Raw genomic sequence first — 21,729 nt, 5'->3', positions numbered from 1 at the left:
TGTTAGACATCATTGTTCTCAAATACTTGTGATTTGCAATAACAGATTATACCAATTTAATCTGTCCCTTTTACCACGCTTGGTAAAAACGTTTATCTTCTTATGATAACATGAATTGTTCAACACTTGATATCATTCAGTATCATCTCAGATATGTTAAAGAGAATTTGCTTTGCAAAATCTGTAACATGAACACAACCAAAAAGGAAAGCTGGGGACTAAGAGGGCAACCAAAGAATAATTCATTAATTTTCTAATTATTAATCATCCTTAACCAGGCAGCTCTATGCTTTAAAAGATATTAGAACACACTCATTTCTAAGCAAGGAGTAATGGTCTCAGTCCATAACACTTTATGGGACTTTTTTTTTTTTTCCATTTCATCAAGGTTACTTTAACACTCTTCAGATGTTGCTAGACAAGGATGTGATAAATGAAAGTAGTGAGTTCAAGTGATATGAGTCAAAAAGTATAAAGGAGCTTCCTGTCAAGAGAAAGCAAAAAGCAATAATTTGAGGTTGATGAGGATTTTGCTTCAATTACTCCAGTAACACTTGCAATAATAAAGACTTACGTAGCATTTACTGTGTACCATTAAACACTTTACGTATGCTAATTCGCTGTGAAATAGAGTAAGACCTTCTGATAGGTATCTTGAGAGTAGGCATCTTTGCTGTCATTTTTCTTAAGAGCCTGAGAGTGTGGTAATGTCTAGACTACCATACAGGCCATCACTCAGGCAGCTCTCTTCAACCATGAATCCAAAAAGATGATTTGGGGTAGAACATGTTTTGACACTGAGCTGAATAACCTCTGTGGATCTACCGTTCACAGATTTAAGTAAGCCCCTTTTGAAACTATTTATATTTTTAGCTTTTTACCTTTCCCTGGGACGAATGAAATAAAATTCTTTCTAATGATTGGAGTGTTATCTTTGTCATATTTGTCTTTAAAAATGAAGACATGTGGGGATGCTTTCTTTTCTCTAAGAACCTACTTCAAATCCACCTGTGTCCAATTAACTCCTTTAATCATTTAAAATTGTCTCTTCTCAAGATTTTATTTATAGTTCAGTGATGTCTTTCCTGAGTGCTGTTAACATTAATTTTATATAAACTAGTTTGATGGATTGCTGCCACTTTTTTGCCATTCCATTCAGTTATACATTTCATTCATTCTGTTTAATTAATTCATTCAAAGAATTATCAAGTACCCAAAATGAGACATTCATTTTGCTAATTTCTATGGAATAAACCTCATGGCTTATTAGCAGAGACCTGCTATATATCAGCTTCTTATACACACTGTATTTTATCTTTAGTGTGGTGGTTTCAGTTAGAAGGTGTGGGTAGATTGTGGAATTTTTTTTTTTTTTTTGCTCTTAGTTGACCAACCATGCCTCTGTCAGAAGTTGTTTTGTTTATGCAGTAGCTCAACAACACAGATCCATAAACTCAATCAGACTGTTCATATTCATAGATATGTTTGGAAAATAAAATTTAGCATAGTAAGTCTCAGAGGATTAGCCAAATAATGGAACAGGAAGAAAATTTAGCTACCTATTATTATTTTTATATTACATGGATCAAACATGTTCTCTAATATTTGCTTAGATTTACAGTAGCTATTTATTTTTATTTAGAATTTGAGTATCTTTCTGCTCAGTTAAGTTCTGTTCTTTCCCTAAGCTTCGCAGCTTTGCTTGGAAGATAAGTGCTTTGAAAAGAATATTTCTGTACTTTTGGTTGTAGTGGTGCTTGTGGTGATGGTGCGATATTTTCATCTATTTATTATTTATTTCCCAAGTTTTCTGATTAAAGAGAAGGTTAGTTTGATTGCTCCTAAAGAGCAAAACTTGGCATTAATTACATTCTCTTCCCGACTGTCCACTCGATCAGTCCAATGTGAAGGACGTTAAACACAATACAATGTTGAAGATGACTAATTAAAAATAAAAACTCTCCGTGTTTCTTTGTCTTACTTTTTAAGACCATAAGGTGCTTTTCTTGGAACCTTTGGCTTCTTCTGAGAGATGATGGTTTATATCACTTCCTAGGCCTGAAAATGATTTGGCTTCTCACAACAAAATGATATTATTCTATTAGTAGCTAAGCATTTTGCTGGCATTTTTAGGGCCCCTAATTTACAAAATATTTCCAGGGATTAATCTATATTGACGCACTCATTTTGCATTATGTAACAAACATTTTTTGGACGCCCAGTCTTTGCAAGTGTCTCTGTTAGAGACGAGGAACACACCTGAGTATGAACACCAGAGTCCTCAGAGTCTCATAGATCTATTTTACCAATTAAGTTAAATTATTTTTTGTCAGAGTAATGCTACTTTACAGTTTCCTAGAATGAATCGATTCCTTATTTCTACCTATCCCGTGGATTAATGTTTTTTTTTTTTTTGGCCGCACTGTGTGGCATGCAGGATCTTGGTTCCCTGACCAGGGATCGAACCCACGCCCCCTGCGTTGGGAGTGTAAAGTCTTAACCGCTGGACCACCAAGGAAGTCCCAAATTTTTGACTCTCTTGACACTTAATAGCTGTGTGGTCTTGTTTCTTCATCTTCAAAATATGTATGAAATACCTGTACTGTTTTTGTCACAGAATAGTTTTAAAACTCTAAGACATTTTTCTTCTTCTTCTTCTTACTACAAATATTACTATTACTATTAGGTACTTAAGTATAATGGTATTACTCTTAGGGTCCAAAATATGTTTTCCAGTGGAGTATCTTGTGAATCACATATTAAAAATTAATAAGAGCAAAGAAATTGCCTTCACATAATACTTTTGAGTACACCTGTTCCATTTCAGAATGACTTTGGAATGCTAATATTTTAATATTTTTGCACTTTATAAATGGATTGCTAGTCCAGATTTTGCATTTTGAATAGTAAAGATTTTCTTTGCTAATTTTATAATCAGTCTGTAAATGTTATAGTAGCTTACTTTGAGTTACAGTAATATATAGGGTCTGGGAATAAATGTGGACTTTCCTTTCTGAATTGGTTAACTTTTTGGACCATAGCACTCTATGTATTCTGGAGTTGTTTGTTATGAGTTAGTAAATCTTTTAAATTTGAAAAAATTAATGCTTTTTATTTTCATTGGAACTATACAGACTTCTGTGATCTGGCAACAAGTATAAAGTTTTATTTAGCTAGATTATTTGATGAACTGATCATTTATATCACTAAATATTGAAATTAAAGTACAAAAATGTTATTTAATAAATTTCATTATCAAGTTAATAAAAAATTTTGTTACAGAATTAAGGTCATTTGAATTATTATTTATTTCATAAATTGAAATAACATAAAATAAACTAGCTACTTGGTAATCATGTTAATGACTTCTGGGAGTTGGCTAGCCTATTTTTGGAATTATTCCAGACCTGAATGGTATAAGAAAGTTTCTATTAAGATTTAAGTAGAAATTGAATCTGTTTAAGATGATTAGTCAGTGTGTGTTTAAAAATACTCTGGATTACATTTTATCAATCAAATATTATAGGGCCTTTTTAGCTTATTATTGATGTGTCTGAAAATATTAGCAACTTCTTGTGATGGATGTGAGAAACAGGTGAGTATCAAAAAAAACCTGGCAAATTTGATTTTATTGAAATGTCTTATCAGCTACTCAAAACAATTAAGCATAGAGATAGAGGAAAAGATTCTTACGCCAAAGTAGAGAGAGGAGTATTGAAAAGGTGAAGAAGCTTACCTCTCTATGCAGAGGATGCTGAAGTGACATGTACAAGAGTGGGTATGAGTTCATGTTAATTAGCAAAGAAGAGGAGGTAAATCTCCCCCACTAAACAATATGCTTCATCAGTTAAGGACTGTTTATTTACCATCATTTCTCAGCATTTAACCCAAAGTATAGCATCTATGAGGAATTCAAATAATAAAATTCTGGTCAAAAGTTAACAAAAAAAAAAAAGAAATTATGGGCAATGAATAATTTATGAAAGATTATAAGCAGTTTCTATGTCTATATAAGAACTCATTCATTGAAATAAAAAGGATATTGAGCTTAAAAGTATATAAAACTACATTGGATAAGTGTTTGAAGGAAAACAGAAGGAAAAAATGTCAAGAAATCTGAAAAAATATATGATGTGAACATTTTAAGAGGGTTATATAAAAGCACATGGCATATGGTGATTGTTCACAGTGATTTTTTTGGGCTGCTAGAATCAGAATGAGCTATGTAATTAGACAACCTGTTCATAATTATTACTGTGATTGACATTATTTGAAGCACATTCAAGGTTGTTCTGTAAGACCTAGGATTATCATAATTAATGAATATGTAAATGACTGATGGTGACTTCTACCATATCAATATTGCTATATCTTAAAGGTTCTTGAGTAAGTATGCAGAAGGCTCAGAATTTGGTTGACTACATCGCAGTACATTTTGTGTTTCATCTTAGCATTTTCCCTTAGCTGTGTCACATCTTGGATAATATTAGACATGACACATTCAGGCTGGATATTACAAACAAAACATAAGGCAGCTGAAGGATGTAGTCATTGAAGAGACTCACAATTTAACCCACCTTCTCTCTGTGTTAGCCATGTTTGAGAGTATATCAGTTCATAAAAACCTGTGCAGGGAGTTATTTGGGGTTATGAGAGCCTTATAAAGTCATCCAAGATAGTCTTCTTATAGAGATATAATTGCTTTTTTAGTTAGTGCGTTGACTAAGGCATCTTAAAGCGTTTGTGGCTTGGCAGTGAATGAAATGTAGTTGATAGTTAAAAGAAATAAGAGCGTATAGAACACATTTGGTTACTTATTGTAACGCTCATGTGAAATCACAGAATAATGCTATATCAATAGAGATCTGCGCAGATAATTATGTTCATGTACCACTTACTGTAAAAGGTTATGTGGACAAAAACAGAGGTAAAATTTTCAATACAGTGCTTGTTTTATTATAGGCATTAATGGTGATTATTTCTAAAATTATTCTTTAATGCCTACTGCATATATGTGTGTTTACATAAGTGTGACTTTAATATAAGTGGTCTGTTTTAACAAGCTGCACATGAAAATGATTATCAACATCTTAGGCATGTGTATTTTAAACATGAGATTTTGAAATGTTAATTTTTAAGAAATACTATATAGAAGCAACACTTATTTTCACTACATCTTTAGTTTTATTTCATTTATCAGTATGATTTAGCTATCTACAAAATGTTAACTAATCAGCTAAATAATGACATTATATTTCACAAGTACATCTAGCTAACTTTCAACTGAGTAAAGCTTAAAATACTTTTGGACATTTTAGAACTTTATAAAAGTAGGATGAAATATAAACTTACAGAGTAAAATTCTTTTAATATTTTAAGAGACTTGGAATCCAAATAATTTATAATTTTTACAAATATGGCATTGTGTTGTGTGTTTACAAAAGATGATAATTGCAGCGTCACAGAGATACCATATCACATAAATAAAACCTGATGTATATTTTCCTCCAATATGTTTGCTTTTCTTGTTTGAATTTTTGATTGTATTCCTCTCCTTTAATTTGTCCTGATTTGAATAAGTCATGAAGAACAAGAGTGAAAAAGCCAAAATATGCAATGCTAGGTATACCTGTATCCTTGTTCTAGTCTTATGCAAGCAAGGGGTTCAGATTAGTAATGACTCATGTGGCATTTTGTTTAACCTATGAAATCTTAAAAGGCTTTATCTCATGGTAGTATAGATTTCCAAAGACACAAAATATGAATGACATATCTAATTTCTTCTCTTTATGATAGATCAGTTGAAATTGAATCAACATGGTCATAGACACTGAAAGCATTCTTACCCATAACGTTCCCTCTGTTCTCTACTCCCATAGTACTTTGTTTGGTTACTAATACGTTACCCATCAAATAGCACAAAGGATTTGTACGTGTGTCTATCTTCCCTATCATAATGGGAGTTGCTTGGAGGCAGGAATTGTGTCCCAAGTTCGTTTGTTTCCCCAGCCTCTAACATATGGAGGTTGCGTGTACAAAGCAATCAGTAAACATGTGTGGAATTAGATTGTATTGTTCAAATAATTTTTGTCAGACATTCTTGTTCATTTGACTCTATGGATTAGAAAAGTGCCTTTATATTCAGGAGGATGTTGTCAATATTAAAAACTGGAATAAGACATTGCTTTAAATAAACTAATGAAAATACTGAAAAGGAAATATTTGTATCTATTTGGTTATCTTTATGTGCATCTACATACATATCTATATTTATGCCTATGTTTATATTTATGTCTAAATCTATATTTGATTCATACATTTTGGAATTTCAAAGTAAATACCTTGTTGGATCACCATTGGTCATCACAAAATTGAACTACATTTTAGAAAAATAATGGTATAATATTTTGTGATCACAAAGATAAAGCCCATATTGTGTGCTATTTTTGCATAATTGTGCTGTATTGTCCTATTTTGTTTCGAGTTGCTCCTCACTCTAATCCGCTTTCCAGTATTCATAGTCATCTTTCTAAATGTAGGTCTGGTGATGTCACTTCTTAATTCTAGCTTCCTAACTTGCCATGGAGGATCTTGATAATTCTGTTCTTGTCTGTCTCTATGCACTAATCACTAGTCATTTACCCCATTATACTCCCTGCCTTCTGCCACGCAGAACTCTGGAGTCCCCCAAACAGGTCAGGCTGTTTCATACCTCTATGATTTTCCCCAGATATTCCTTTCTGTCCAAAATGCCCCTTTCTGTGGTATTCTCCTAGAGAACTCAATCCCCCTTAAAGATTCAACTCAAACTATCAATTCAGGAGCTTTCCTTCCTTTCTCCAGGCAGAACAAATCACAGCCTTCTCTGTGTAGTCACTCTATATCCTGAACCTACTTCCATTTCTACACATAGTAGGTGCTGTTTCAATATTTGTTTTCATCTTTGTCTCTCTTTCTACTAGGATAAAATCTCTGAAGGTTGGATCCATGTTTTTCTATCTTTTTATCCCCAGAACCAGACATACCATTTGGGATATAGCAGGTGCTCAATAAATATTTGTAGAACAAATTATCTTTAATCTTCACAACCACATATGTTTACAAATGAGGATGCTGAGGTCTGAAAAGATTAACTTGCTCAAGGTCAGACAGCTAGTGAATGGCAGATATTTTTCTTACAGTCTAGGACTCTTTCATCAATTTTGCAGCAGTGTTCCTGTCTTTTCTCCCAGGAATAACGAAAGAGCCATTTATATTCAGACCCATCCTCCTAGATATGTGGAATCTAAAAAATGGTACAAATGAACTTATTCACAAAACAAGAGTAGAGTCACAGATGTAGAAAACAAACTTATGGATACCAGGGTGGAAGGGGGGGAAAGATAAATATAGGAGGTTGGGATTGACATGTACACACTACTATATATAAAAGAGATAACTAATAAGGACCTACTGTATAGCACAGAACTCTACTCAATACTCTGTAATGACCTATATGGGAAAAGAATCTAAAAAAGAGTGGATATATGTATATGTATAACTGATTCACTTTGCTGTACGGCAGAAACTAAACAACATTTTATTTTTTTTAATTTATTTACTTAATTTATTTATTTTTGGCTGCGTTGGGTCTTCATTGCTGCACGGGGGCTTTCTCTAGTTATGGCGAGCGGGGGCTACTCTTTGTCGCGGTGCGCGGGCTTCTCATTGCGGTGGCTTCTCTTACTGTGGAGCGTGGGGTCTAGACACATGGGCTTCAGTAGTTGTGGCTCGTGGGCTCAGTAGTTGTGGCTCGTGGGCTCTAGAACGCAGGCTCAGTAGTTGTGGCACACGGGCTTAGTTGCTCCACGGCATGTAGGATCTTCCGGACCAGGGCCCGAACCCATGTCCCCTGCATTGGCAGGCAGATTCTCAACCACTGTGCCACCAGGGAAGCCCATAACACAACATTTTAAATCAACTATACTCCAGTAAAAATTTTAAAAAAGGAAATTAAATTTAAAAAAAAAAAAAGAAAATTGAGTCCTTGTGGCTGCTCTGATGTAACCCATGTCTGCCCAGAGAAAGTTTTTCCGCTCTTTTCATGCCTGTGAGCGCCTCACCACTTCTTGAATTGGCTCAGGCTCTGCTCTCATCTTTTTTGTCTGGTTTGATGTATCTGACTTTATTTGATCTCGATTCAAATTACTTGATCTTTTTCTTTCTTTTCTGATGAGAAGAGTCAAAGTGTCTGCCTGGTATTGCTCTTCACTAAAATTAGTCAGCCTTTCTATAGGAACTTGCCGACAGCCCTCCCTTCCAATAGTACTTCCTCTTTTCCCACCATCACCATGAATCTTCAGATCTTGACATGTTCAGGCAGAAGCCATTTGGAGACATCAAGGAACTGATTTTTTCAGGTGTATTTAATGATGTGTTAAGAATTTTTAATAATTCCCTTCACATATATTTCTAAATACCAGTGTATGAAGTGTTAATATTGTAAGAAATAATTTTTAAAAAGAGTTGCTTCTCTCCGAGACTTCGTTTATATTTGTATACAGATTACTGTTTCTTGACAAAAGTTGTTTAGCACTTGCCCCTTATCTTAGACCTAGGCTTTTACTTTCAGTTGCCTGTGACATATTGCTTTTTAAATGTTCACTGTCACGTTCCTTGCAATATGTTTAAAACTCATCTTTTAACTTGCCCTCCAAACCAAAGTTTTCTCCACTTCTCCATTTCTGTCAGTAGCATGCCCCCTACCTTTTAAAACATTCTGTCAATCTAAAATCTTTTAAAATTCCGTCACGTCATTCCATGTAGTTATTTGTTAGTACTTCCTCTTCATCATCCACTAAGGGGACCAAGGCATCAATGTCAGTTGATTGTTCATTCAAAATATCTCTCAGAATCAAAAGTTCTTCAGCAACACCTGTTGTAATACATCATCACCGTATCGCCTCTTGGTACAATAGCCACTTCCTGTCTCCCGTTTCTGCATACATCAAGCCACTCTGTATAACTCAGATAAGTTTATTTTCCTAAGACACTACTCTTATTATGTCATTATGTCTGCTACTGCCTGTTTATTAAGACCAAACTCTTCAACCTGACAACTGAGGATTCAAACAGACGAGCTTTTTTTCATGTTTCCTCTGCCAGGATTTGCCCTTTTAAGCTGCTTCCCCCATTCATCTGAGTAACCTTTCATCCTTCAACAACCCACTTTAATGTCACTTCCTCTGTGAAACCTTTTCTGAACTAATTAATCATTTCATCCTCTGCGTTTTTATAACATCCATCATATTATAATACAGATAGCTGTTTACCTGTCTTTCTCATCTACTTTTGAGTTCTTTCAGGTTGTGGACTAGATTTTAGTCATATGTTTATTCCCAAAACACAGTACAGTATCTGGCATTGAGTAGGAATTTAATACATGTTTGTTAAATGAATGAATGAATAAAACAATAGTGCCTTTCTTCTTTTCCATGTGTTATTCTCAGCTCTGAGCATTCACTCACACTTTGTTTACTTTTCTGAAAAGTCTTTACACTGTTCTCCAAAAATTCAAACACAACATATTTTTGAAAATAGTTCAGTACAAAATGACACACATATTCAATATTATTAGAACTGGTTAAATGTAGGCATGTATGCAACATCTCCAAGAGGTGTCTGTATTAGAGTGGTAGGATTTATTGTTACTGTTAACAATAAACTTCTTGTAAACAGATGTTAAAGTTCTCCATTTTACCTTATTGTTTTGCATTTTGAAAGTTGTAGAATGGCCTATCATGGTGTCCTTAAAATATAGAGTAGAATAAAAACTGTTGACTATGCACCATAAATATATTCTTCCCTGTACACAAACACATGAGCATGCACGCAACTTTAAAGTTACTTGAAGGATCAGATCAAATTCTACCTCTTCCATTAAACTTTCCATAAATAATTCTGTTTTATCGTGTTTTGTCTCAAAATTCTTTAGCATTTCTAGTGTGTAAGAGAAAACTATTATTTTGTTCACTGTGGCGGTTTTGTTTGATCTTTTATCTCACGTAAGAGCCAGGATTTCTTTTACTTTATTTTTAAACTTTCATAGTCTCAGGTCAACCATAAGCAACTAACCAACACTTAATAATTTCTGCTGTAATCGTTATTGTTGTTGTTGATGAGGAGGAGGAGGAGGACCCTAGCCTGGGACTGACAAACTAAGATTATTTCTTCTTTTATAGTGATGCGGGTCTTTTATAAAAAATTAGCACCTTCTCTCCTGAAAACTCTTTGTAATTTTGTTAAATTGGGTTTGCCTCTGGTTAGAATTTTCTTTTTCTCCCCCTCAATTTAAGTTATTGTCTCTTCTGAGCTTTGTGTGTATCTTCTGCCAGGCTTTTCTTTCTTTCTTTTTTGTTTTTCCTTCTCTCTCTCTTAATCTCTCTTAATGCCCTTTTTCTCAATTAGGCAATATCATCCTCTCCAAAAATGTAGAAGACGAATCTTTTGCTAATGACCTAACACTACTAAATTTAAACTCTCCTTTTTGAAATTCCACTGACCAAAGGTTTGTTTTTATTTTTCTCCAGAAGCATGAAGTAATATATCATGTATAACTTATATTTTCTTAAACGAGAAATTTCATTTTTGAAATTTACCTTAGATTTCATGGCCATTGACTTTATACCATTTAAAAAAATCACATCTCTAGCAAACCAAGATATGTTTACTAGATTTTAATATTGATCAATATATATTTATTGTTGCTAAATATTAAAAATTAGGATTCAAATAAATCATTGTGTTAAGTTCATTTTACACTGTGATTTTTGATCAGATGTTTGAGTGACATAATGGAGCAAGCAATCACTATTTGAAGAGGTGAATATTATTTGACCTTCAGAATGGATATCACACCTTCAGTTGGTAGTTTTTATAAATAAAAATGTTCATTGATCAAGTTGAAGTATCATTATACATTTCATGATTCCTCTCATTAATTCCAGTGTCAAATAGCTTTAATGTGCATTTTAAAACTGAATGACTAACAAGATTGCATACTGGCTTAAAATTTTTATTTTGGAAATACACAATTTTCTCTTATTCTCTAAATCTAGGCCATTTGTCTGAGATCTTGTCTTTGCTTTTTAGCGGACTTAAAATGAGCAATGTAAATACCAATTTTTTTTAATTTAAAAAATTTTAAATCACAGGGTCCAATTTCAGTCTTCTTAATCTTCTTAATTCATCTTGAATTAGGAACTCGATTTAAGAAGAAATACAGTATCACTTTGTGTAATATTTGTCACTTAATTCATTGTAAGTTTGTACTTTTTATTGTGGTCTCTCACCGTCTGGAGCATCCTTCTGGGACTTAGAGTGACTTTTGGTTCAGTCACTGCAACAAAGTCCTTTTTGATGGAGCACTGACGTGAAATTCGTAGACCGAAAAAAGAGGACCAAAGAAATTAGATATATAGTCCACAGACTATAAAAATAAGCTAGTAGAAAATAAACCTTACAGTATATAGTTGGATGGCCAGTTAAATTATTGATTAAACATACTACATTATTGAGCAAGGGATGATGAACAAAAATGTTTCTTTAAAGCCAGATTTAAATTAACACAAACGTATGTGCCTAGTTAACTATTCTTTTCTTAGTATATTTATTCTCTTTCCAATTTTTAAAGTCCAGGATTGGTGTACTCTCAGCTTGAAATTACAACTCACTCAGAAATAAAGTGCAGTTTATCTGCTGGCCCAAAATTTGGAGGCTCCAGGAATGAGTTAAGAATTAGCTAGAGCAATTAAAGTGTTGCAGTCTTATCTCTATAATGATACCTCTCAGGTCCCAACTATCTAAGGGCTATTTAGCCCTTGATATCTCTTGCAACTTCTTTTTCCTCTCCTTCTCCCTCAGTGAAGGCAGGAGACTAGGAGGACTAATAGCTGCCAGCATTTTTATTAACAGAACCTAAGCTGTTTCTTTAAAGCAGGCTTCTTAAAGCAAAAACAACAGAGAAGTACGTTTTTCTTTACAGTTTATTACTAACATTACAAGTCAGCTTTTATTAAAGCGAATACTAATGTCTCAACAATGCACAGAAGTCTCACGATTTTGTTTGCTTTCACAAAATGGATTGTTGCTACCTATTGCTCTCCACTTTCTGAATTCACGTATCACATCCACATACACAGATATTATAGTTTGATGTCAGTAATGCCTTTTATTATTTGTGGTGGTCTCCTGAAATTCTTTTAGAAAATAAGTGTGTGTATGTGTGTGTGTGTGTATTAGAGAGAGGATAAGTGAGAAAGAGAGAGGGAAAGAAAGGAGGGAGGAACAGAAAGAGAGGGAATGTGTTGTTTAAATGGACTAGAAATAAGAAATAGCAATGGAACTCTGAAACTTAGTTATTATTCTTATATTGGATTAACTATAAAAAGGTTATTTGGGACTGGAATTTTAGTTTTGACCCTGCAGAACACATAAACAAGCTCAGTCAGTTTCATTTATGTGCCCACGCTCCAAATTTGTTTTAACCACTGTTAAAACATAGAGTCCATTGTTTCTATCTATTTAGGGCCCATTGTAACCCATTGATTTTGTTTCATGTTGTGCTCAAGTCAACCACTGTTATTTTAGAGTGACTTAAGGAGCATTTTATTTAGCGGTTTCTCTTTAGAGTTAAGTCTCACCATGTAGGTTGATGACCATCATCAATTAAGTAACACACATTCTGTTCATATTGTCACACATATTCCGTCATAACCAGGAATCACCTATGATGTTGTTCCATCTACTATATTGCAGGAAAAACAGAGGTTTCTGACAGATGTTCTACATGAAGTGATGCTGCTTGACGGCTTGGCCAGTTCCCATCCAGTATCACAGGAAGTGCTACGGGCAACAGATATTGACAGGGTGTTTGACTGGATCGCATATAAAAAGGTGGGAATAGATAAGACCCAAGTGCCAATTGGATATTTCACTATCCTGGGGTAGCCAAACTATTTCATGCTAGATGTATAATATCTTTCTCTTCTCCCTGGCAAATAGAAATGGGCTGTGAGTTAGAAAACATAGAGTCACTAGGTTCATGTCATTTTATGAGTTAGGGTTTTGCTTTATAAATCAGTAAGATGGAGATGAATGTTTGCCAAATAATGCCTAGAAATATTGGAAGTATTAATGAATAAATCTTTGGAGTCTTGATATGAAATTGCTATACAAATGGTGTTATGTCAGTTTTTATTATTATTAATAAGAGAGCTGACCTATATAGTGACAAATTATTTCCCACCAATGTCCCTTAAATACTTATTTTGTTTGGCTGCTGCAAATGGGTATAGGCAGTGACCTGACATATGTATTTTATAAACATTATTTAAGGGAGATTTGGGGAATTAAGCATGTTTCCTGGATAATAAGCATAATAAATGAAATCTTAAAGACTGGACTTTGAATGGCAAAGATTTTGGACCGATGACTAGACATCTGTAGCAATAAGGTATATTATGAATTTTTTTCCATTGTTACTTGGATTAGGATTTTTCCTTATATCTGTCCCTTTGTTGTTCTAATTTTAACATGAGCATGTACATCTCAGTGTATAACACTTAGCAGCCACTTAATAATTGTTAAAATAGTGTTAAAATCTACTTTGTCTTTGGTGCAGATTGAATTGCATTTATTAGAATTTCTATATAAATACTCTATTGATTTAATAACGTTTTAAGCTTAAAAACAAGTTGCTAATATTCTTTCTGAAAAACAAGATATTCCTCTTTATAACTAGAGATCAAATGATTCATCAGAATTTTTTGGTGCAGTAATTTGGTTGTTTGGTTTTGCACCCAGGAAATGACTATCTCAATGGTTATTAGTTAATATTGTATGCTATTAGTTAACATTGTATGCTATAATATGTAAAGATGCAAATTGTGTTAGAAAATCTTTTCAAGTCACTGATCATTGCATTGGCTCAAAAAGGATAATTTTTGATGTTTTATAAAGATAAGTGGAAGTGTAGTACCATATTTAAAGTAGGTAGTGTTAATATATTTATTTTAAATGTTAAATAAATATTTAAAGTACATATTCACTTTTATATATGATTTTTTTTTTAATTAATTTATTTATTTATTTATTTTTGGCTGTGTTGGGTCTTCGTTTCTGTACGAGGGCTTTCTCTAGTTGCAGCAAGCGGGGGCCACTCTTCATCGCGGTGCGCGGGCCTCTCACTATCGCGGCCTCTCTTGTTGCGGAGCACAGGCTCCAGACGCGCAGGCTCAGTAATTGTGGATCACGGGCTTTGTTGCTCCGCGGCATGTGGGATCTTCCCAGACCAGGGCTCGAACCCGTGTCCCCTGCATTGGCAGGCAGACTCTCAACCACTGCGCCACCAGGGAAGTCCAATATATATGATATTTTTTGGCTAGATTTTGCTGGATGCACATCTGGTTCACTCAACTGTATTGATTCTTAAAATATAATGCAGAAAGTAATTTATTAAGTTAGCTTGAGATGCATTTGGAGACATGTCTGTGGTTATTTCCCACCTAACCACCAATTCTAAAAGACTATTTGTAAATACCAGTATTATTTCTGCATGAATAATATCAGGAAAATATTACTTTGATTAAATATGTTATAGATGTGCTTTTACAGGTAAGTTAACATTTATTCCAGATTTCATATATTTGGGTAATTTTTAATTCATTCAAGAAGGTTAAGAATTAAAACAGTAGGAAAGAAGGAAGTTACAATGATTATTATTTTACCCTCTCTACATTTTGGTGCAAAGGCTTACCAGTTTACAAATGTGATTCATGAGCAAACTGTGCCGTGACGCTCAGGGTCATCATCATAAAGGACACTGGCTTATTTGTCTCTAGCCATGTACCTTTATTTTTTAATTTTTTGAGGAATAACTGACAAATATAATTGTATATATTTAAAGTGTACAATGTGGTGATTTGATACACATATACATTGTAGAATGATTACCAAGATCAAGATAATTAACACATCTGTCACCTCATCTAGTTAACTCTTTTTGGAGGTGGGGAGTGAGAATGCCTGAGATCTACTCTGCAACTTTGAAGTATGCAGTACTGTATTATTGACTGTAGTCACCATGCTATACATTAGAGCATTAGAATTTATTCTTCTTATAAGTGAAAATTTGTACCCTTTGACCTATATCACCTCATTTCCCCCTTCCCCTAGCCCTTGGTAATCACTACTCTATTCTCTGTTTCTATGAAATTGGCTTTTTTTTTTTTTTTTTTTTTTTAGATTTTGCATATAAGTGATACCATACAGTATTTATCTTTCTCTGGCTTATTTTACTGAGCATAGTGACCTCCAGGTGAATCCATGTTGTCACAAATGGTAGGACTTCCTTCCTTTTATGGCTGAATAATATTCAATTATATATATCACATTTTCTTAATCCATTCATCTGTTGAAAGGCATTTAGATTGTTTTTATACCTTGGTTATTGTGAAGAAATGCTGAAAGGAACATGGGTGTGCAGATATCTCCTTTAGATACTGGTTTAAATTCCTTTGGATATTTAGGATTGGGATTGCGAGATCATATGGTAGTTCTATTTTTAATATCTCGAGGAACCTCCATACTGTTTTCTGTAATGGCTGTACCAATTTACATTCCTACTGACACTGCGTAAGTGTTCTCTTTTCTTCACATCCTCACCAACATTTGTTATCTCTTGCCTTTTTGATAATAGCCATCACAATAGGTATGAAGTGATATATCTCATTGTGGTTTTGATATGCATTTCCCTGATGATTAGTGATGTAGAGCATCTTTCCATATAGCTATCGGCCATTTGTATGTATGTTGGAAAAATGTCTATTCAGGTCCTTTGCCTATTTTTTAATTGGATTATTATTATTATTATTTTGCAATTGAGTTGTATGAGTTCTTTATATATTTTGGATATTAACCCCTTATCAGCTATATGTTTGCTAATGCTTTCTCTCATTCTTCACGTTGCCTTTTCAATTTATTGATTGTTTGCTTTGCTGTGCCAAAGCTCTTTAGTTTGATGTAGTCCAATTTGTTTATTTTAACTTTTGTTGCCTGTGCTTTTGATCTCTTATCCAATAAATCATTTCTAAGACCAATGTCAAGGATCTTTTCCCCTATATTTTCTTCTAGGAGTTTTATGGTTTCACATCTTACATTTAAGTCTTTGGTCCATTTCAAGTTCATTTTTGTGAGTGGTGTAAGATAGGAGTCTGGTTTCATTCTTTTGCATGTGGATATCCAGTTTTACCAACACTGTTTATCGAAGAGACTAACCTTTCTCCACTGTGTGTTCCTGGTGCTCTTGTCAAAAATCAGTTGACCACATATGTGTTGATTTATATATGGAATCTTTGTTCTGTTCCACTGGTTCCATGTACCTGGTGCCAGTACCATAATGTTTTGATTACTGCAGCTTTGTAATATAGCTTGAAATCAGGAATTGTGATGCCTCCAGTTTTGTTCTTTCTTTCTCAGGATAACTTTGGCTATTTGGGGTCTTTTGTGGCTCCATAGGTTGGAGCTCCATACAAATTTTAGGATCATTTTTATCTATTTCTGTGAAAAATGCCATTGGACTTTTCATAGGGATTACATGGACTCTCTAGATCATTTTTCGGTAGTATGGAGAATTTCACAGCATCAATTTTTCCAATCCAAGATCATGGGATATCTTTCCATTTATTTGTATCTTCCTCAATCTCACCAGTGTTTCATGGTTTTCAGTGTATGTCTTTCACCTACTTGGTTAAATTTATTTGTAAGTATTTTATTGCTTTTGATGCTATTGTAAATGGGAATGCTTTCTTAATTTCTCTTTCAGATAGTTCATTGTCAGTGTATAGGAAGACAAATGATTTCTGTATGTTAATTTTGCATCCTGTAACTTTACTGAATTAATTTATTAGTTGTAACAGTTTTTTGGTGAAGTCTTTAGGGTTTTCTATATATAAGGCCGTGTCATCTATAAACAGAGATAATTCTACTTCTTCCTTTCTGATTGAAGGTCTTTTATTTATTTACTTTTTTCTTGCTTAGTTGCTGTGACTAGGACTTTCAGTACCATGTTGAATAGAAATGGCAAGAGTGGGCATCCTTGTCTTATTCCTGATCTTAGAGGAAAGGCTTAGCTTTTCACAATTGAGTATGATGTTAGCTGTGGGCTTGTCTTCATTCTAGCCATGTATCATTATTCTTAAGTACCACTGGAAATACTGTCCTTACTGAGTTTTCAACTGATGATAGGATCTACACATTTTTAATGAAGACTTATCAAGAGAAAATTTTCTTTTTAACAACTATATTGAGTAATAATTAAAATACAATAAACTGTACATGCTTAAAGGGTACAATTTAATATGTTCTGACATATGTGTACCCAGTGAAAACATCGCCACAATCAAGTTAATGAACATATTCATCAAAAGTTTCCTCATGCCTCTTTGTAATACCTCCTCCCATCCCTCCTCACTCCCCCATTGATCAACTTCTCACTGTAGATTAATTTTCATTTTCTAGAGTTTTATGTAAATGGAATTATACAGTATGCACTCTTTTTTGTCTGCCTTCTTTCACTCAACATCATGATTTTGAGGTACAATTCATGTTGTAGAATATATGGATATAATATAATTTGTTCTTTCACCTGGATATTTGTTTTTTTCCAGTTTTGGGCTGTTACAAATAAAGCTACTGTGAATATTTTTGTACAGGTCTTTGTATGTGTATCTGCCTTTATTTCTCTTGGGTAAATACCTAGAACTGGAATGTCTAGATGATGATAGATATGTTTAATGTTTTATGACACTGCTGAACTGTTTTCCAAAGTAGTTGAACCATTGTACCATGGTACATTCTCATTGAAAGTGTGCCAGAGTTCTTTTTCCACATCTTCACCAACACAAACTAGGTATAATCAATTTGTTTAATTTTAGATACTGTAATGGTATCTCATTGTGATTGTAATTTACATTCCCCTAATGACTAATAATATTGACCATTCTTTCATTTGTATATTCTCCCTTATATATCTTCCTTGGTGAAGGGTCAATTCAAATCCATTGCCCGTTTTTTTTAGATTGGGTTGTTTTCTTATTATTGAGTTTTGAGGATTCTTTATATACTTTGAATGCAGGTTATCATATATATGATATGCAAATAATGTTTTTCCCAATTTATGACCTACTCTTTATTTTCATAGCAGTATCTTTCTAAAAGCAAACTATTTTAATTTTGATTAAGTATGTTTTATCATATTTTTTTAAATTGATAGTTCTATTGGTGTCAGAGTTAAGAAATCTTTGGTTAATTTAAGGCCATGAAGGTTATTCTTTTGTTTTTTCTTCTAGAAGTTTTATAGTTTTAGGTTTATATTTAGATCTATATTCGATTTTGAATTAATTTTTGTATATGGTGTGAAGTTTGAATTGAATGTTTTTCTTCTTTTTGCACATGGGTATCCAATTTTTCAAGAACCATTTCTTGAAATGTCTGTTATTTACCCTGTTGAATTGCCTTTGCACATTTGTTGAAATCAGTGAACTATGTGTGGGTCTATTTCTGGACTGTTTATTTATTCTATTGATATATTTATTTATCTTGGCACCAATACCATACAATCTTGATTACTGTAGCTTTTAATAAGCTGTGAAATAAGGTTGTTAGTCCTCCAACTTTGTTCTTTTTTTTAAAGTCTTTTGGTTATTCTTGATCTCTTGAATTTCTATATGAATTTTAGAATGAGTTTTTCACTTTCTATAAAATTCTGTTGTAATTGCACGGATTGCATTACATTTGTAAAATAATTTGGGAGCATTGACACCTTAGCAATACTGAGTGACCCATGAATACTGTATACTGTTCCATTAATTTAGGGCCTCTTCATTTTCTCTCAGCAATGTACTTTTTTTTTTTTTAATGTTGAGTTTCTTTAGGAGTTTTTGTTTAAATTCCTCTACTTTTTTTTTTTAATTTATTTTTTTATTATTTATGGGTGTGTTGGGTCTTCGTTTCTGTGCAAGGGCTTTCTCTAGTTGCAGCAAGTGGGGGCCACTCTTCATCGCGGTCCGCGGGCCTCTCATTATCGCGGCCTCTCTTGTTGTGGAGCACAGGCTCCAGACGCGCAGGCTCAGTAATTGTGGCTCACGGGCCTAGTTGCTCCACGGCATGTGGGATCTTCTCAGACCAGGGCTCGAACCCGTGTCCCCTGCATTGGCAGGCAGATTCTCAACCACTGCGCCACCAGGGAAGCCCAGCAATGTACTTTTCAATGAATAAATCTTTCATATCTATTTTCAGATTTATCTCTAAGTATTTCACATTTTTAGGCTATTTTACATGGTATTCTAATTCCCATTTATGACTTTTTGTTGTTCTATATAGAAATACAATTTATTTTTGTATACTTATCTTGTGCAATGTTAAATAGAAGTGAGAGCAGACATCCATGTATTGTTCTGGATTTTAGGAGCAATACATTCAGTCTTTCACCATTAGATATGATATTGCCTTTAAATTTTTATAAATACTCTTTATCAGGTTGAAAATGTTACATTCTACTTCTGCATTGGTGAGCGTTTTAATCCAAAATGGATGCTGATTCTATCAAATACTTTTCCCCATCTATCAAGATGATCATATTTTTGTTTTTGTTATTTTAGTTTGTTAATATGGTGAATTATATTGATAGATTTTTCAATTTTAGGCTTTCTTTACATCCCTGGGACAAATACCATTTGGTCATAATATATATATATTTTTTGCAATGCATTTTATTTTATTTATTTATTTTTTTAACATCTTTATTGGAGTATAATTGCTTTACAATGGTGTGTCAGTTTCTGCTGTATAACAAAGTGAATCAGCTATACATATACATATATCCCCATATCTCCTCTCTCTTGTGTCTCTCTCCACCCTCCCTATCCCACCCCTCTGGTGGACACAAAGCACCGAGCTGATCTCCCTGTGCTCTGCAGCTGCTTCCATTAGCTATCAGTTTTACATTTGGTAGTGTATATATGTCAATGCCACTCTCTCACTTCATCCCAGCTTACCCTCCCCCCCCACCCGTGTCCTCAAGTCCATTCTCTACATTTGCGTCTTTATTCCTGTCCTGCCCCTAGGTTCTTCAGAACCACTTTTTTTTTTTTTTTTTTTAGATTCCATATACATGTGTTAGCATACGGTATTTGTTTTTCTCTTTCTGACTTACTTCACTCTGTATGACAGTCTCTAGGTCCATCCACCTCACTACAAATAACTGAATTTCATTTCGTTTTATGGCTGAGTAATCTTCCATTGTATATATGTGTCACATCTTTATCCATTTTTATGTGTTTTTATATACATTGTTGGATTAAGTTTGCTAAAGAAATGTTTAGAAACTTTGTGTCTATGTTCATGAGGAGTATTGGTCTTATAGTGTTCTGTTTTTGTAATGTCTTTGGTTTTGTTCTCACTATAATGCTAGCCTCACAGAATGGAAACTATTACCTCCTTTTCCACTTTATAGGATAATTTATGTAGAATTTATATTCTTTCTTTGTTAAATATCTGATGGAATTTACCAGTACAGCAACCTGGGCCTAGAATTTCCTTCATGGGAAGATATTTAATAATTTAAGTTCATTAATGTATAGTGAGTTATTCAGGTTATTTATGTCTTCTTGCGTGAGCTTTCATAGTTTATATCTTATCAAGGATTTGGCTCATCGTACATGTTATATTCTTTTATTATCCTTTTAGTAATCACATAATCTCTAATAATGTCCCCTCTTTTATTCCAGATATTGTTAATTTTTGTCTATCCCTTTTCTCCTGATTAGTCTAGCTAGAAGCTTTTACATTTTATTCTCAAAAATTCAGCTTTTGGTTTAATTGATTTCTGCTCTTACTTTCTATTGCATAGATTTCCTCTCTAATCATTATTATTTCCTTCCTTTATATGCTTTGGATTTAAATTGTTCTTTTTTCCTAGTTTCTTAAGGTGCAAACTGAGGTCATTAATTGGAGACCTTTCATCTAATTCAGGTGTTCTAATTCAGGTGTTTATTCTATCAGTTTCCTCCTAAGTGTACTGCTTAGGGCATGCTCTAGATTTTGAGATATAGAAGTTTCATTTTCATTCACCTTAAGATACTATTTTCCCATTTGATTTATTAATTGTTCCATGGGTTATAAAAAGTATGTTATTTAGTTTACAAATATTAGAAGATTTTCCAGAAATTTTTCTGTTATTCGTTTCTTATTTAGTTTTATTGTGGTCAGGGAAGTATATTCTGTATGACTTGAATCTTCTTAGAGTTACTGAGGCTTATTTCATGGCCCAGAATTTGGTCTCTGTTGATAAATGTACTGTATGCACGTCAAAAGAATGTGTATTCCACTGTTGGCTGGAGTGTTTTATAAATGCCAATTAGGTCAAGTTGGTTGATAGAATTGTTCAAGTCTTCTTTATCCTTATTGATTTTCCGTCTACTTGTTCATTATGCTTTCTTGATGAGCCCTCATTGTTTGGATTCACCTACATGGTGTCAAATCAAACTTCTAAAAATGTGGTGAAAAACAGTGGCCCAGGTACCTGCTGGCATGTCTGAAAAATAATCTTCAGTGCGAATGTGGAAAAACAAAGCTCAGAACAATTTGGCTATAATCTCAGGGGCTTCAGTTTGATAATCTCTATATCAGGCC

The 21,729-nt window shown here is 33.7% G+C and overlaps 1 protein-coding gene across 1 annotated transcript in view; it reads left to right on the top strand.

Annotated features, from left to right (window-relative positions):
* Positions 1 to 21,729, top strand: part of TRHDE (thyrotropin releasing hormone degrading enzyme) — a 412,025-nt gene that overhangs the window by 241,769 nt on the left and 148,527 nt on the right. Inside the window, exon 6 of the mRNA XM_007195005.2 lies at positions 12,796 to 12,933. Within this exon, the coding sequence (XP_007195067.2) occupies positions 12,796 to 12,933 (138 nt within the window). The remainder of the gene's footprint in view (positions 1 to 12,795; positions 12,934 to 21,729) is intronic.

This window comes from Balaenoptera acutorostrata, chromosome 11 (assembly GCF_949987535.1).
Source record: "Balaenoptera acutorostrata chromosome 11, mBalAcu1.1, whole genome shotgun sequence".
Taxonomy (NCBI): domain Eukaryota; kingdom Metazoa; phylum Chordata; class Mammalia; order Artiodactyla; family Balaenopteridae; genus Balaenoptera; species Balaenoptera acutorostrata.
This window is presented reverse-complemented; position numbering and strand designations above follow the sequence as displayed.